Genomic DNA, 18,362 nt, shown 5'->3' on the forward strand with positions numbered 1-18,362 from the left:
TTTATTCTGCTGAATATAAAATCAAATTATTCTTCTGTTTGTGAAAGACGTAAATGCCTAGGAAGAAATATTGCTCAAAACAGCCATCTTCTTCTCAATCAACAGCAAAGATAAAATAAACACAGATGTATAGAACAGACTTTTGGACTCTGTGGGAGAGGGAGAGAGTAGGATGATTTGGGAGAATGGCACTGAAACATGTATACTATCATGTAAGAAATGAATCGCCAGTCTAGGTTCGATACAGGATACAGGAGGCTTGGGGCTGGTGCACTGGGATGACCCAGAGAGATGATATGGGGAGAGAGGTGGGAGGGGTTCAGGATTGGGAACTCATGTACACCCGTGGCAGATTCATGTCAATGTATGGCAAAACCAATACAGTATTGTAAAGTAAAATAAAAATAAATAAAAATAAAAACAAATAAAAATAAAATAGTCCTAGAAAACAAAGAGACCTACACAGTATTGTAAAGCAATTATCCTCCAGTTAAAAATAAAATTAATTAATTAAAAAAAAAAGGGTTGCAAGAAAATAACTATGTTAACCAATGGAGTGTCTTACTTTATGTTTTAACTGTTATTGACAATGTCTGTGATAATGAATATACTTTTAAAATAGATTGGCTATCTTTAAGTATTTTTCTGTTGTGTTTTTAAATGTATATTGCTTAAAACATTTTTAAAAACCAACATGCTTGAGGTATGGTTGACATGCAATTGATGTCCATGTTTAAAGCAAATAATTTGACACATCTTAACATATGTATTAACTCATGAAACCATTACTGCAGTCAAAGTAATGAACATATCCATCATCCCCAAAAGTTTCCTTATTCCCTTTGTGATCGCTTCTACCCATCCCCTTTCTCCCTATTTCCTCCTCAGTTAGGCAAACACTGGTCTGTCTTTGTAGATTTTACGTTTTCAGGAATTTTATATAGATGAAATCTTAAAGTGATTTCATTTTTATATGGTTTCTTTCATTCATAATTATTTTGAGCTTAATCAGTGTCATTACATGTATCATCATTTTTACTGATAACTGTTATTCCGTTGTGTGGACATTGCAAAATTTGAGTATCTGTTTACCAGCTAATGAGCATTTGGATCATTTCCTGGGTCATTTCAGGGTTATACTGATTTTGTGCTACTTTCATCATGTTTCTGATATTTTTTGTTGCTGGTATATAGAAATACATTCATTTTTTTGTACATTGATCTTTTATTCTGTAACTTTCCTAAACTCACTTAGTCGAGTAGCCTTTTTGTAGATTCTATTAGATTTCTACATAGGCAATCATGTCATCTGTGTAAATAAAATTTTTCATCCTTTTTTTCATTAAGTATATTAGCTATAGGCTTTTTGTAGAGGCCCTTTCTCAGGTTGAAGTTCCTTTATCTAGTTGTTAAGAGTTTTTATCAGGAACTAATTTTGTCAAGTGCTGTCTTTTTTTGCATCTATTGAGATGATAATTATGTAGTTTTTCTTCTTTAGTCTGTTAGTATAGTGAATTACATAACTGATGATTTTCCAGAGTTTAATCAAACTTTTGCTATTGGGATAAACTTCCTTAGTAATGATGAATTTTTAAAAAAATATTTTATTTAAATTTGTTGAAATTTTCAGAAGAATATTAGTATCTCTGATCATAAAAACTATTAATTTGTAGTTATTTTTTTGTGTGGTATCCTTATGAAGTTTAACATCAGAGTACTGCTGACCTTAGAGCATGAGTTGGCTAGTTTCCCTTTCTGTTTCATTTATTGGAAGGGTCTGTGTATTTCTTTTTTAAATGTTTGATCGGTTTCATCAGTAAAGTCATTAGGAGTGAAGTTTTCTTTGCGGATAGATGTTTGAACTTAACAAAAATCTCTTTGTGGCTAGATTTTTAAATTCTAAAATTTGCAATTTTTAGAAAATAGGTATCGAATGGATCAAGCTTTCTACGTTTTGAATGAGGTCTGGTAGTGCACATCTGTCAAATAATTTGTTCATCTCTACTAAATTTTAAAATGTAATAACATTGTGTTTATAATATTTTCTTACTATTCTTTAACATCTTTTGGTTGTTAAGTGATGCCCTCCTCTGCATTTTCAGTATTTGTCATTTGTGTATTCTCTGTCCGTTTTTTTCTCTCTTCTAATTGGCAGTGGTTGATCAATTTGATCAATTTCTTATAAAAGAAAAAGCTTTTGATCTCATTAATTTTCTGTATTTTTTTCCTTCCTAGTTTATAGATTTCTTCTCTTGTTTATATATTTCTTTCTTTTATATACTTTGTGTTTTATTTTCTCTGTTTTTTTTCTGCTTTCTCTATTTTGAAGCCTACTAGATACTCAGTTTTTCTAAATGTAAGCTCTAACACTTTAAATTTCTAAGAACTGTATTTACAGCAACTCATGCATTTTGATATGTGCGTTTTTATTTTATTAAGTTCAAAATATTATCTCATTTCCCCTGTGATTTTTTTTTTCTATGTTGTTATTGTTTTTGTCATGACCCCATGTACTGCAGCACGCCAGGCTTGCCTGTCCTCCACTATCTCCCAGAGTTGGCTCAAACTTATGTCCATATAGTCCATGATGCCATCCAACCAACTCATCCTCTGTCTCCCCCTTCTCCTCATGCCCTCCATCTTTACCAGCGTCAGGGTCTTTTCTAATGAGTTGACTCTTTGTATCATGTGGCCAAAGTATGGGAGCTTCAGCCTCAGCATCAGTCCTTCCAGTGAATGTTCAGAGTTGATTTCCTTTATAATTAAGTGGTTTGATCTCCTTGTTGTCCAAGGGACTCTCCAGAATCTTCCCCAGTACTACAATTGGAAAGCATCAATTCTTGCATGACTTATTTTGAACCATGTTGCCTAATTTCTGCTTGTTATTTTCATTTCTTATTTTTCTTACTGCTTTCTAGTTTAATTTCACTCCAGTTAGAGATCACACTTGTAGGATTCCAATCCTTTTATTTTTGTTGAGCCTTGTTTTCTGATCCAGAATGTGGTATGTTTTTGGTAATTCCTTTTTTTTTTTTTTTAAATGTGCACTTGCAAAGAGTATTCTGCTGTTGGCGATGGAGCTTTTAGTGAATGTTGGTTAGGTCAAATTGTTGATAGTGCTTTTGTAAATCTGTATCTTTATAGTTTTTCTGTCCACTTGTCCTAAAATACAGCACTATACTTAAGAAAGGAGTTGTTGATGTCCCTTATGCTACTTGTGTCTTTGTCTGTTTCTCCTTTCAGTTGTATCAGTTGCACTTAATAAATTTGAAAGCGCTGTTTTAGGTGCATACACATTTAGGATTGGTTTGACATCTTTATGTATTAATTCCTTTGTTATGAAATGCCCCCTTTTATTCTGGTAATATTCCATTTTCCTTCTTTTTTTTTTTAATCTAGTTAATGTAACCACTTCAAATTTCCAGATTTTACTCTAGGCTAGAACAAATATATTCTATATAAATACTTAGTAAAATCTGGAAATTTGAAGTGGTTACATTAACTAGATTAAAAAAAAAAAGAAAGAAAGAAAAGGGAATATTACCAGAATAAAAGGGGGCATTTCGTAACAAAGGGCTAATTAAGCTTCCGTGGTGGCTCAGAGGTTAAAGCGTCTGCCTCCAATGCAGGAGACCTGGGTTCAATCCCTGGGTTGGGAAGATCCCCTGGAGAAGGAAATGGCAACCCACTCCAGTCAGTATTCTTGCCTGGAGAATCCCCTGGACAGAGGAGCCTGGTAGGCTACAGTCCACGGGGTCGCAAAGAGTCGGACACGACTGAGTGACTTCACCTTCACCTGGCTAATTAAAGTTGCTTTCTTGAGATAGCATGTATTTTTATGTTCTGAGAAGGAAATGGCAACCCACTCCAGTATTCTTGTGTGGAGAATCCCATGGACAGAGGAGCCTGGCAGGCTACAGTCCATGGAGTCACAAAGAATCGAACGTGACTTAGCAACTAAACAACATCTAATTTGCCAATCTGTCTCTTACTTAACATAGTAAATGGACCTTTTCATTGAAGATAGTTGTCTGTATTACTAGCTTCAGAGCTACCACTGTACTCTTTTTTTTTTTTTTTCTTTGCTATCCTCTACCAATTCCTCATTTGATTTTTTTTTTTTCTACCTACTTTTGGATTGAGTTTTTAAGTTTTCTTTTTGGCTTTATGTGAGCACTGTTTTGTAGACTTGCTTTATATGTGTAGAACACAGTACTAGTTCCGTCTTATCCATATAAACATGTAAAACAGTTTGCCCTCTCAAATGACTATTTGTATGACTTTGTAAAACCCTCTTTCTTCATAATCAGGGTGAAAGGGTATAATGTATATGCTCAGTCTATTCTTCTCAAATCACTGAGGACTCCCCCTTTCATGATCTTACGCCTTCTTTTTATTTCCTCTGATAGGAATTAGAAATTAAGAAAATGGCCAAGATTGGTAATAAAGAAGCTTGCAGAGTTTTAGCCAAGCAACTTGTACATCTAAGGAAACAGAAAACAAGAACTTTTGCTGTAAGTTCAAAAGTCACTTCCATGTCCACACAAACAAAAGTGATGAATTCTCAGATGAAGATGGCAGGAGCCATGTCTACTACAGCAAAAGTAAGTGGAAACCTTTATATCCATAGCTTGTGGTTTCATCTGAGACGTTTAAATATCAGCATTCAAATTAGATTTAAAGCTCCCTCTCTTATATGTGTGTGTATAATATATATATATATATATATATAGGAGAAGGAAATGGCAATCCACTGCAGTACTCTTGCCTGGAGAATCCCATGGAGGGAGGAGCCTGGGAGGCTACATATTATAAAAATAACACATATATGGTATAGAATCTTTGTAATTTTTAATCAAATGAGTTATAATTAAACATAATTCAAATAAATATCTCTAGGCTTTTTATCAATTTGTTTTATATAAAATTTTTGTTTCAGGCTCTTCCACTCTTCCAAGATTACATGTAACGTCTAAATTTTTTTAATTGACTTAAAACATTATTTAGTTTTTTTTTTCCTTAAATTTTAAAAAGATTTTGGGGCTTCTTATTTCATATGCTATATATTCTGATATAATAATTTGGATTATAGTTTCCTCTTGATTCATTTTCATGAAATTGTCAGAAAGATGCATGAATATTTTCAGAAGAATTTATCAGTTCATTTTATCAGGAATGTAAGTTTAACTTACAGTCCTTAAATTAAAAAAACTTAATGATTTTACTGTAGAACTAAAAGACTGTGAGCCTTTCAGACATTTAATAGTGAGCTCTTTGCTGTGTATTAAGAACTGTGAGAGACCAGAAGAAGTTCAAGACAAAGGCTCTGCTCTCACATATATTACATAGTTCATTTTGGGGGTGGGAGAAGGTTGAGATGTGCTAAAAAGGAAGCTTACGCTCTACAATATTCTGTTCTCCATGTTTCAGTGAACTGCACAGATCCTTGAATAGACTGATGTGAAAGACTTTCAGGAAGACCAAAATTATCAGCAGGCTTTAAATAAAGGGAAGAAAGAGCATGAATATGAAGAACAAAAAGAAAAGATTAACCACAGAGGAGAGAAAGTATAGGGTTATATATATTAGGAAAATAGTCCATAACCATTACTTCTCATTATTTGCAGTAATTACATTCTATAAAGTTTGAGGAACACTGAATTAGGGAGTATCGAACCATTGTTCCTAGGGGAAATGGAGGGTTAGGTTCCTGTGAGACTTTGATCACAGTTGTTGTTAACTTGTGTAGACCATACTTCAGTCCTATTCTTAGGGGAGCATTTTAAACAGTGAAATCACCAACCAAAAGGGAAAAAATAGACCACAAAGATGACACTAATTTACATTATTAGTGCTGAGTCAAGACGGCAGGGTGTCATCTTGGGAGACCTAAGCTGGAATTATGCTTGTTGGGCCACTCAAACTTGATGCCACTCTGTGCATGTCCACAAACGAGCATAAAAGTCCTGCAGGTATTGACTTGAGGTTACAAATACATTTTAGTGAGTAGGCAAATTCACAAATAAGGAATTCAGAAATAATGAGGATTAACTAAAATTGCCTTTTAGACCACAGAACACATGAAATGGAATGTGTCCATTTTATGTACAGTAAGTACAGTGGCACGCTGTGTTCCTTAAGAAACAGATTGTTTCAAAGCTGTCTATTCTGAATAAAGCTTATTCGGTCAGTTTACTTACTTTTGATGGATCTTAGTCATTTACAGTGGAAATGCATGGTTAAGAGCAAAAAAACTTTGTTTTCCTTTTTTGGTTTTACAAATCAATAGAACTAAATATCTGTCTAATTTGAAGATAAGGTCCTATCTTAAGATCACACACCAGAGCTGGATAACCTTTCAATAATGTTGAGGAGGAAGACAACTCATTTTGCAATTTTCTGCAAGTGATAGGGGAAGAAAACATACCTAATGTGGTCTTGCCATATAGCAATGTATGAATTAGAATTTTCACTTAAATTTCTTAAAAATTTGTTAATTCAAGAAATATTTGTTTAGGTCCACTAGGTAGGAAGTATAATAAGTGATGGGGATGAAATGGGAAGCATAACCAGGCAAGTGCTGATTAAAGTCTATTTACAAAGCATCCCATTTGAGAGGTAGTTTTAGGTCAGTGATTGGGCTTCCCTGTGGCTCACATGGTAAAGAATCTGTCTGTAATGCAAGAGACCCGGGTTCAGTCCTGGATCAAGAAGGTTCCCTGGAGAAGGGAATGGCTACCCTGTCCAGTATTCTTGCCTGGAAAATTCAATGGAGAGAGGAGCCTGGAGTGCCACAGTCCATGGGGTCGTAAAGAGGTGGACATGACTGACTGACGAACACTTTTTACTTTTTTTCCCTTTAATTCAGTGATTAGAAACATGGGCTTTGGAGTCAGATTACTTGGGTTCATATCTTACCTGATAGCTGTGTGATCTCGACAAGCTCTTCATTCCTCATTTGTAATAGAGAGGAAATGGTAATACCTAGCATATAAAGACTTGTTAGGTTTAAATTTATTTAACTTTAAATATTATATTGAATACATATAGTGCTTAGAACACAGAAATAGTGCCTGGTACACAGAAATAATATATATCAGCATTAGCTGCTCTGTTATCACTGTCAGCCTTGTAGTTGTTATTAGTATATTTTTGTAAAAGTACTGTAATTTGCAAATAACGTCATATAATTTATACCAATACATAAACTTTTATCTGTAGTGAGTAGGATTTAACAGGAATATCTATTCTAACCTAGGGTGTCAGAAACTGCTGCCCTAAGGTGGGAAACTAAACTCTGCAGTATTTATAGTGAAAGCAAGTGAAGAAGAGCATTCCAGCAGAGGGACAGCATATGCAGAGGTCCTGTGGTGGGAGGGAACACAGTACAGTTAAGGAAATAGAAGGTCAGTGTACCTAGAGGGCAGTGGTGCAGAATGTGGCTGGCTCGTTAGGCAGGGTTGGGATGTTTGGTCTATTTATGGAATTGAGTTTTCAATGCTAAGAACAATGCAAAGCCCCTAGAGAATTAGGTATGCATGAGCTGGTGGGGGATGGGAGGGTACAGTCTTGTATTAGAAAAAATTACTTTGGCTGCAGCATGCATAAAAGACTGTCTGTTCTCTATCTTTGAACTGACATATCTTATGTAACACACATACAATAAACACATATACCCAGATACATATATGATAATAATATATAAAATATTTTGGCCATACTTGATATCATTAATTTGTTTTAATTAATTAGTTGTGAATATAAAATGTTCACATATTTTTTGCAAAGCTCAATGTTTTTATCATTTCTTGGAATCATGATTTTAAATGAATAAATAGGTTAAATAAGTGTCCTTTAATTCAGACATGAAAATTTTTGGAAAAAAGTTAATTTTTTAAAAAAATTTAGACATTACCTGCTTGCCACATAACAGGCAAATGTAGTTTTCCGATATGAGTAGCAATGGATTTTGTTAGCAGTATTTTTTTATTGCATAATTTTTTGCCTACTGTTCAGATAAGTTTTTCCACAGTGGTCTTTATTATATAGATGTTAAGCAGATGGTTTCCAAATGAGTAGTTTAATTTTTTTAATAATATTAACACTTTCATGTTTGATTATGGCAGAATGGTTATCTTTAAAAAAAAATCTACCTGTATTGATGTGTTTCCTTTGGACTTATTCCATAGTAAAATTTTCGTAATTATGTACGTAACATGAATCTTTTCATATATTTAAAGACAATGCAGGCAGTAAACAAGAAGATGGATCCACAAAAGACATTACAAACAATGCAGAATTTCCAGAAGGAAAACATGAAAATGGAAATGACTGAAGAAATGAGTAAGTTCAATCACTTGTAATGAAATTTTCCGTTTTTTCATCTTTCAATTAGAAAGTTTATTTACTAACAACCTCATATTCTCACCCATGAAGACACAAATGAGAAAAGAAATGATACAGCTCCCTTCTAAATAGACAACTGTATTGGAATTTCATCAAGTTTTTGTGTAAGGCTCAAAATTCTGTTAACATTTAGCTGAGAGAAAAATGTAAAATACGTGATGCCATATTTCTGTGCTATTTGGCCTCAGCAGTTTTACTTTATAGATTAGAGAAACAAAACCAACTTGTGACTAAAACAACGCTTCCTAGTATAAGTTAGATAATTTAAGAGTTGTGTTGATTATTTCATACTGTAGAAGCTCTATAAATATATAGAAGATATATTTATATTTTTTCATATTATAGAAGATATATATCTCATACTCTAGAAGACCTGTTTATATTACAGGTAGAGATAATGGAGCTTTTTCATTCTTTTTTCTTTTTCCCCTTCCAGAATCTAAATTTAATATTTAGTTTTCTTCTTGTTGAGTATAAACTACATACTGTGGTAGAAATATGAGGAATAAGAGAAATAAGGCTATAAACAAATTTATCATTATACCACCTATAGTGTTAATATTATTTCTTTCTTATATTTTTCTATATCTTATAAAGTGAGATAACAGATGACTTTGAATCTTATCTTGCCTTTAAAAACATAGTAGTATAACATAAAGATGTCCTCATAACCTTGAATTTTCTGTTTTTTAAAATGGCTTTAATATTATATAACATCAATATATCCTAATTTATTGAACAATTCTTGTATTGGTAAGATTGTTTTAAAATGTTCAGTTTATTTGACAGTCCTTTGATAAATATGTTTCTGTAGTATCTTTGTCTGAATTTCTTCAGTGTTCTTAGACTATTAACTTTTATAAGACTTTTGGTTCATCAGTTCAGTTCAGTTGCTCAATCGTGTCCAACTCTTTGTGACCCCATGGACTGCAGCATGCCAGGTCTCCCTGTCCATCACCAACTCCCAGAGTTTACTCAAACTCACGTTCATTGAGTCCGTGATGCCATCCAAACATCTCATCCTCTCTCGTCCCCTTCTTATCTCGCCTTCAGTCATTTCCAGCATCAGGGTCTTTTCAAATGAGTCAGTTCTTCGCATCAGGTGGACAAAGTATTGGAGTTTCAGCTTCAACATCAGTCCTTCCAATGAATATTCAGGACTGATTTCCTTTAGGATGGACTGGTTGGATTTCCTTGCTGTCCAAGGGACTCTCAATTTGGTTCAAACTACCAGATTATTTCAGAAGGACTATCCAATCTTTATTTCATCGATAACAAATGAGTGACCCTTCACAGCACCCTGGTCAACATTGAATTGTTACTTGTATAATACATTGAATTGTTACTTGTATAATATGTCAAAACTAGCATCATTGTTTCACAAAGATATTTTCTAACTATTTTACAACTGTATAGGGATATGTCAGTTTAGCTGTTGTTTATCTCCTAGCATTTTAATTTGACAGCATTTATTGTATAAAGTAGTATCTAAATTACTAGGATTACTAAATTCAGGATAGTCCTAGTGTTTTATTTCAGAGTATCTATTTTCCTTCTGTGGTTTAACAACACTGTGCTTCCTTGGTGGCTCAGATGGTGAAGAATCTGCTTGCAATGCGGGAGACCCGGGTTCAATCCCTGGGTCAGTAAGATTCCCTGGAGAAGGGAATGGATATCCACTCCAGTATTCTTGGGGCTTCCATGATGGCTCAGATGGTAAAGAATATGCCTGTAATACAGGAGACCTGGGTTTGATCCCTGGGTTGGGAAGACTTCCTGGAGAAGAGGGGAATGGCCACCCACTCCAGTTTTCTTACCTGGAGAATTCTCTGGATAGAGGACCCTCATGGGCTCTTTCATGGGAATACAAAGTGTCAGTCATGACTGAGCACACATGCATATGTCTTTGACAGTTTCAAAAATTCTTTAGGTTTCACTTTTACTTTTAAAAATATAATTTTTCAAAAACATCATTAGTGAATTTTTAGTGACTGAGAGAATTGCCATTTATATAATGATCATAGTATCTAACATGTTTATGTGGATTCCAATGATGGCACAGGTGTGAGCAGATCTTAGGGGAGGAATTAAATATTCCATTAAGCCATAATGAAGAGAATCAATAAGCCTGTATTTAAAGTTCGTGTCTATCACTGTTGTTCTCATTTGTTTTTTAGTAATTTGCAAGTCTGGAAGAATAGTAGTTATTGGTGGTTACTCATTTTTTCAGTAAAGTGTATTAACATTAGTATTTTCATCCAGAGATAAATACAAGGTTTAGATGGACATATCTTTTTCAAATTAGAATTTATATTTTACAGTGTTGTTCCAATGCTTGTTCACATTCAGGTTTTGGAAACAAGGTCTTTGGGAAATTTTTATTACATCTTTAATTTTGTTAACACTTTTCCTGAAAACATTTTTCTCTGCTAATCCTGATTATACCATCCTGGTGCTACTTCTCTTTCAGTTTTTTCTGTGAGTAGTTTTTCATTCCGGCCCTTATTAACTCTAACCTGGACTCCCTACAGCCCTTGTTACTTCACTACCATCTGAGTATCACTGCTAAATAATTTTTCTGGAGGCTTACTTCTGAGCATGCTGATCAGATTCCCATAGTGTACTTTTCTGACTACAAAAATAAAGTCCCACATCATAAATAAAAAACAATTTTCAGGTCAAGCCGCTTTCTTTTCTCAATACAAATATTGAGGCCCAGAGTAGTAAAGTGACTTCCCATAAAGTTGGCCAGTTACTAAGTGTAAGAACTGAGATTCTAAATAAAAGTTTAGCATTCACTTTACTTCTTCAGAGATGGTGTTCCTTTTTTTTTTTTTTTGGTCTTAAGCTCTTTAGCTTTTTCCAGTTGATTTTATACTATTAAACTAACACAAAAAATCAAAATTATCAAACAGTGCTCAGTAGAGATCTTAATCAATATCAAGCTTTATTAGCAATGTCAAGGATACAAGCTGTTAAGATACTCATGCAGAACAGGGAGAGGGGTGGGGCCATCCAAAATGACTCGCCAGATCTTTTCTTCCCGTAACAGACATAAGCATCATAGATAATATGTCTAATCTGTTTGCTTATTTCATGTTCAACAGAATATTTACAAAGTGTAGGAAATATATTTATACTTCAGATGGTCACCTATCTTATATGTTCTTTTCAAGGAACTCATAGATATAAACCCATAGGTTGTAGCTACAACAATCCTAAAACAAAAACAGCCTGCTAAGTTCAGAAACAGGGACTCTCTTGCTGGCAAATATTAGTCGGTTTACTGGACAACCAATTAGCAGGGTGCTTACGTGAGATCAGGCTAGGTTACTTGTCTTTCTTCCTCTGGGACCTTCCCCAGTGATCATGTTAATAACAATCATAGGCCAGTTTTTAAAATTCTTTCCTTCCCAACCACAAAGCATTTATACATCTTACATAATCAAACAGAAGAACTTACTCTTCCTTACGTATATCCCTGTTGCTTTCCACTATGACTTTGCTCATGCTACTGTATCTCTACGTGTCCTTCAGTGACCATCTCAAGTATTTCTTCCTTCCAGGTGGGCGTCATCTCTTCCATTTGAAACTTTTATAATCATTTACCTTTCCATTTATCAGAATCTGTTTTTTTTTTTTTTTCTTTTCTGTTCTCCTTAAGTGTAAACTATCTAAGGTATTTACTTTTCTCCATCTATTCATAGATTTTATTTGCACTGTGTAAATTACATTGCTGGGCCTTTTTCTAAAAATATAAACCTAACCTGAAATCTGTCTGAAAGTAACTGCTTTGTTTCCTCTTCTCCCTTCAAGTCAATGACACACTTGATGACATCTTTGATGCCTCTGATGATGAAGAAGAAAGCCAAGACATTGTGAATCAAGTTCTTGATGAAATTGGAATTGAAATCTCTGGAAAGGTATGAATGAATGTCCTATTCTCTCAGATGGAAATAGTTTCTCTTCACTTCATTATTTTAAGATTTCCTTTATGTTAGATGTTTGTTTTTTAATATCTGTTTGAAAAGTAAATTACACCTCTTGCAGCATATCCTTTATGTCCTAACCCGAAAGTTTGTTAATACATTTTTTTTTCTCTTTTTCTCTCTTTAATGTAGATGGCCAAAGCTCCATCAGCTGCCCGAAGCTTACCATCTGCCTCTACTTCAAAGTCTACAATCTCCGATGAAGAGATTGAACGGCAACTCAAAGCTTTAGGAGTAGATTAATTTAAAAAGCCATTATATTTTGCTTATTATAATTATTTAGTATAAACCAGGCAGAGTGACGATTCCTTTTACAAAGCACATTTATTTTGCAAAAATGAAGACCATGAGTAAACAGTTTTTCCTAACCCATGGCTATTTTGAATCTTTTGCCAAAGAATGACAATGATGCAAAAATGGGAACAGTTTAGATTTTAATTAGAACTCTTTGAGAGTGATGATGTGTAAAATGTTGACTTCTTTTCTGCATGGCATAGAGGAATTATATTCATTCCTTAGTGTATTTATGTTCTGAATCTTTTTACACAGAATACAAATCTTGTTAAAGCCACGAGGCACCAACTTAAAGAGACTTGTAAGAATATTAAAAGTACCATTAATTTTGTGTCTGTTACTTGTCCTTTGTAAGTGATATGTGTTATGACCATAGGCGGTTCAGCTGTCAAATTATTTTTAAATCACCTAAAAGAAGAGTGCTATTTGAACATCTGTCTTAAACAAAAACTGTTATGAGCTTTTCTTTTCTTTTCCTTTGGGAGAACATTCTACTTGGTAAGTTTATTACCTTTGAAAATGTGCTTGGCACCTGCCTTAAACAGTACAAACATATTGTGCACATCTTTAAATTATTTTAACTGACAGAAAAGAACTACATTTTAAACTCAAATTGAAGCCTCTTGCAAAAATTAGCCAGGCACTTTTTTTTAAAGCTTATAAAGTGAATTAAATATAATTAGCAAAAACAGACACTGAATTAATAACATTTTATATTAATAAAACAATATATTTTGGTCTTCCAGAACTGAGAAGATTTCTTCCATATGAATTATAATTGAATCTCTTTAGTTTTGAATTGTATTAATGTGTATATCAAACCCTCACTGGGGTTTGATGAAGCCATCGTTCTCAATTAAGTAACACTACTAAGACAGTACTCAACCTAAATTTTAAAAATTAACATCTTTTTCTTGGTAAATAAACTACAACTTTGTCAGAAATTGCTGCCTGAATGTGTATTAATGTATTAACTGCATTTTTTAAGGTAAAGTTGCTATGTTATTTAATGTATGTATAGAAAGTGAGAAGAAATGAAGACATGGCAGATTAGTTAGATAGAATTTAGAATTACGTTAGCTTTGAAAAATGATGTTGTCATATATGGATTTTAGTACATCCCACCCTTTAAAAACTCTTCTGGAGGAGATCAAATAACTGTAACCAGGTTAATTTGGGACAATGAATGTTTTGGACTAATATGGACAACATAAATACATTTTAGGACTAGTGGACATATGGCATAAGGATTGATGAGAAAAATGAAAACCTAAACTTTGTAATCCATAAACCATTTTATAATGTTCAAAGATAAGATTTCATTATTGATGACATTAAATACAGGTACCCTGAGCATTGATGGGTCAAAACATTTTACTTGATTATGGAATGTTAACATAGGACTTGTCTTGATTCTTGGATGTACATAATAATGCCAACTAACTTTATTTACTTTCTTGTTTACATGTGGGGTTTTTTGTTTTTAAAATTATTTTGTTTAAAAAAAACCTCAATAAAGATTTATTGCTGTTATGTTTTTTTTCCCCTTATCTCTTTTACTCTATTTTTGATTTCTGCTAAAGTTAAAAGTTTTATGCATATCTAGTAATTTTTCAAAAGAATGATTTTTATTACTTTCTTGGAAGGAAAAATTAGATAACAATGCTGTTTATATGTCTGTTTAAGAACTAGCAGTTGGTATAGAACTGATGCTTGTGAATGGAATAAATCTAATAATTGGTGGTTTCACATGAAATTTATCTGATAATTTCTTTCCTGGAACTTGCAGGGGATAACCATTTTAAAATCTTTAAACAGAGAAGTCTTAGAGATTTTTAAAAACAATTTCAGTCAAACATGAATGCCACAGAAGACCATGGGACCCAAATGAAAGAACAGTCATTTTGATTTGGCTATATTTATAAAATGCTCTAGTTTTCATGAGCATTGTCTGTAAATTTGTAAGTTATGCTGCTGCTTGTTCAGTCAATAAGTCATGTTTGACTCTGTGACCCCAGGGACTGCTGCACGCCAGGCTTCCCTGTCTTTCACTATCTCAGAGTTGGCTCAAACTCATGTCCATTGAGTCAGTAATGCTCTCTAACCATCTCATCCTCTGCCACCCTCTTCTCTTTCTGCCCTCTGTCTTTCCCAGCATCAGCATCTTTTCCAGTGAGTCAGCTGTTCACATCAGGTGGCCAAAATATTGGAGCACCTTCAGCATCAGTCCTTCCAATGAATATCCAGGGTTGGTTTCCTTTAGGATTGACTGGTTTGATCTCCTTGCAGTCCAAGGGCCTCTCAAGAGTCTTCTCCTACACCACAGTTGGAAAGCATCAATTCTTTGGTGCTCAGCCTTCTTTACGGTCCACCTCACATCTGTACTTGACTACTGGAGAAACCATAGCTTTGACTATACGGACCTTTGTCAGCAAAAAGCAAAACTTCCTTTTAGACCCTTAAAATTAGTAAACAAGGATTCTTACACATTGAGTTTAATGAAACAACTGATTTATATGTTTACTTGATTTTCCTCATTTCCTACTTTTGGCAAAAGGATTTCTTTAGCAACTGACAAGTTTGCTAATAGAAAGTGAGCGGAAGAGGATAGCAATTTCTCTTACTGAAGGATGCAGCCCAATGTCATATTCTGTTACTGGATGTTAATGTCATGGATGGAGATCACTGAGTCTGAGAGAAGTAGAATTTGGCACAAAAATGTCAATACTCATCTTAGAAAACATAAAATGACCATCTGTCAGCTGATTGTGTTGCACAGACTACTCACGTTTGGAGAGGGAGTGTCTGGTTATGGCAGAGGTAGTGGAAATGAGTTCAAGAAATTAATACAACCTTGTAAACTGACTATACTTCAATAAATTTTAAAGCAATTGTGCCTATGTAGACCAGAGTGGAAAATCTGGTGACCTGTGAGCTTCATGTTACCTGCACAGTGAGGTGTATTTGTAATGAATGCCTTTAGGAAAAGCGCGCCCTCACCCCATGGACATTCCTTACTAGCCCAGTAGCCACACTCCTAGCTTGGTCCTGGTTGGCCCAATTTAAATCTGTACCCCTGTTTCAGACATTCCCATGTTTAAACTGTGTATGTGCAAATCTGAAAAAGAGACCTGTGATGACTTTCTCTTTTGATGCCATTACTCTACATGAATAGGGTTTTATAGTTACAGAAGAATAGATTAACTTTTCAATTTCTATAGAATCTGAGTCCATAAATGTGTTTAAACAATTCCTATTACTTAGTTCTTTCAAGAGTCAACTGGATTGAATTTCCCTTCAAGGAAGCCTGAGGATCCTGAAGTCTGATTTCAGGTACCCAGCTATAGGAACAGCATACACACTCCCCCTCCCCACAAGCCATCCTCCCAAGAAGCTAAAAATATGCATGGGTGCACACACACACATCTCTGTCCCAAACACTGAAAATAATTCTTTTAACTATTTTTACCATTAGATATGGAAAGTGAAAGTGTTAGCTATGCAGTTGTGTCTGACTCTTTGTAACCCCCATGGACCATAGCTTGCCAGGCTCCTCTGGCTATGGGATTTTCCAGACAAGAATACTGGGGTGAGTTGCCATTTCATTGTTCAGGGGATCTTCCCGACACAGGGATTGAAGCTGGGTCTTCCGCTTTGCAGGCAGATTCTTTATTTTTACCATTAGAAATGGAAAGGTAAATTAAATGAATTTCTCAGCCACCTCTATAGGGTAAAACTGAGTGTACCAGTAGGTATAAGTGACAAACAGAGCCTTCCATTTTAATGGAACTCTATGAAATTCTTGAAGATTTCTCACAGAAGAGCTCATAAAAACAAGAAATGGAAAGGCTCTGTGGCTAATGTCAGCTTTGGATGTATTCCCAAATGTTAAACACATAGACACTGCACAGTAAATCAAATTTGTCACTTGTTTAATTTCAGTTTAGAATTCTAAATAACATTCACCATTTTCTATTTTTAAGGAAGCCAATATCTATTAAAATACTATCTAAATAGTTAGAAAATATAGTCTCAAAACTCATTTATACAAATGAGTTAATAGCAAACACCAGTACATTTACAACTGGTAAATAACTAGTAATAAGGGACGAGTATTATTATTATTACTAGTAATAAATAGTAAATAAGGGATTGCTATTTCAATATTAAATATTGCCTTGATGTTTTTTAGGGAGAAAAACTGGTTTCCAATGCTAACTGTATCTAAAGTTGGAAAGAATGACCTTATAGAAGAACGTCTGATTATAATCTAAACATCTGTAATGATGACTGAGGCACATATCTGTGCTTGTTTTTGCTATAGAGAGTCAGATTGAACATTCCCAGAAGCTTCATATTTAAGTGCAAAGAGTCACTATTCTAGACTTCTAAAGCCTCACATTTGCTTTTATTTGCAAGTTCTAACCGCGCATGCATGTATTCTTAGGAGTGTCGGTCTGTATGTACATTTTGCTCTGCCTTTTACAAACTAATGAATCACTCCCCCAACTAATGCATGTTTTAAGCAAATGAATTATCAAGAGAAAAGTCATAAATCCACACAGCCGAATAGTTCGGAATTTACTCTTATGAAAAGTCTTTATATATACATGTAGACATAAATATATGTATATATGTATGTATGTATCTGTATAGTATTTAACACCTCCTGGGTGCTAGATGTATACTTAAGCATGGATTATCAGGCCACTGAAAACTGATTTTTTTTTGGTTTGCTTTTTATAATATATCAATGTTTCCAGCTATCCAATTGATGTTGATTATGTGCACACATATATATACAATCTACATATCTTATGATCTGCATAATCCTTAGTCTTTATTAATATTACAAAAAGCAAGAGACAGGACAGTATAGTTTATTTAGTAAGCATTCTAAATAAAGAAATTTATCTGTTCCCATTTTTTGTTATATAAAATAAGTTAGGTAAACCTTGCCAGCAGATTGACATTCAAAACGCAAAACAAAGTCGCTATTTGATAGTGGTAACGCATCACAGTTTGCTTCTACCTACAAGTTTTAAAGAAGTGCATTCTTTTTTAAATTGAAGTATAGTTGATTTACAATATTATGTTAATTTCAGGTGTACAACAGTGATTCAATATTTCTATAGATTATATTCCATTTAAAGTTACTATATACTATTGGCTATATTCCATATGCTGTACAGTGGTGCACAGTCTTATTAATTAAATACATGCTCCTTAAGGTGCAACTCCCTGAATTGAAAAGCTCAATACAGCAAATTTTTTCATTAACAATTAATCATATTCTAACTAATTAAACCAAAAATGATCCTCTTTTCTGATGGGACCCCAGATGATTTTCTAGGTTGTGAGATTTCAAAAATGAGCTCTGGTATTAAATTTGACTCTCTTCAAGTTTGTAGCCACTGTTAAGAGTAAACTCCCTTGTTTATTTAACAAAGATTTCTTTCCACAGTGAGCAAAGGCTTTCCCAGGCACTGGAGAAATAGTAAGCTAGACATCTTCCTTGTACTTTTATAGCTTATAGAAACAGTAGTGTGGGGCTCAAGAATCCATAAAGCATATTTTCCACAGCTAAACATCAAAAAGCTAATGTCTGGGAAGAATAAAAAGATCATAAATTAATATTTCTACAAATTTCTTTTGAAACACTTCTTTGGGCTC

The 18,362-nt window shown here is 34.0% G+C and overlaps 1 protein-coding gene across 1 annotated transcript in view; it reads left to right on the forward strand.

The window, feature by feature from the left end:
* CHMP2B (charged multivesicular body protein 2B) overlaps nucleotides 1-14,445 on the forward strand; it is a 32,248-nt gene extending 17,803 nt beyond the window's left edge. The window contains exons 3-6 of the mRNA XM_005674792.3: nucleotides 4,410-4,604; nucleotides 8,241-8,343; nucleotides 12,223-12,329; nucleotides 12,528-14,445. Of these exons, the coding sequence (XP_005674849.2) occupies nucleotides 4,410-4,604; nucleotides 8,241-8,343; nucleotides 12,223-12,329; nucleotides 12,528-12,638 (516 nt within the window). The 3' untranslated portion in view covers nucleotides 12,639-14,445. The remainder of the gene's footprint in view (nucleotides 1-4,409; nucleotides 4,605-8,240; nucleotides 8,344-12,222; nucleotides 12,330-12,527) is intronic.

This window comes from Capra hircus, chromosome 1 (genome assembly GCF_001704415.2).
Source record: "Capra hircus breed San Clemente chromosome 1, ASM170441v1, whole genome shotgun sequence".
Taxonomy (NCBI): domain Eukaryota; kingdom Metazoa; phylum Chordata; class Mammalia; order Artiodactyla; family Bovidae; genus Capra; species Capra hircus.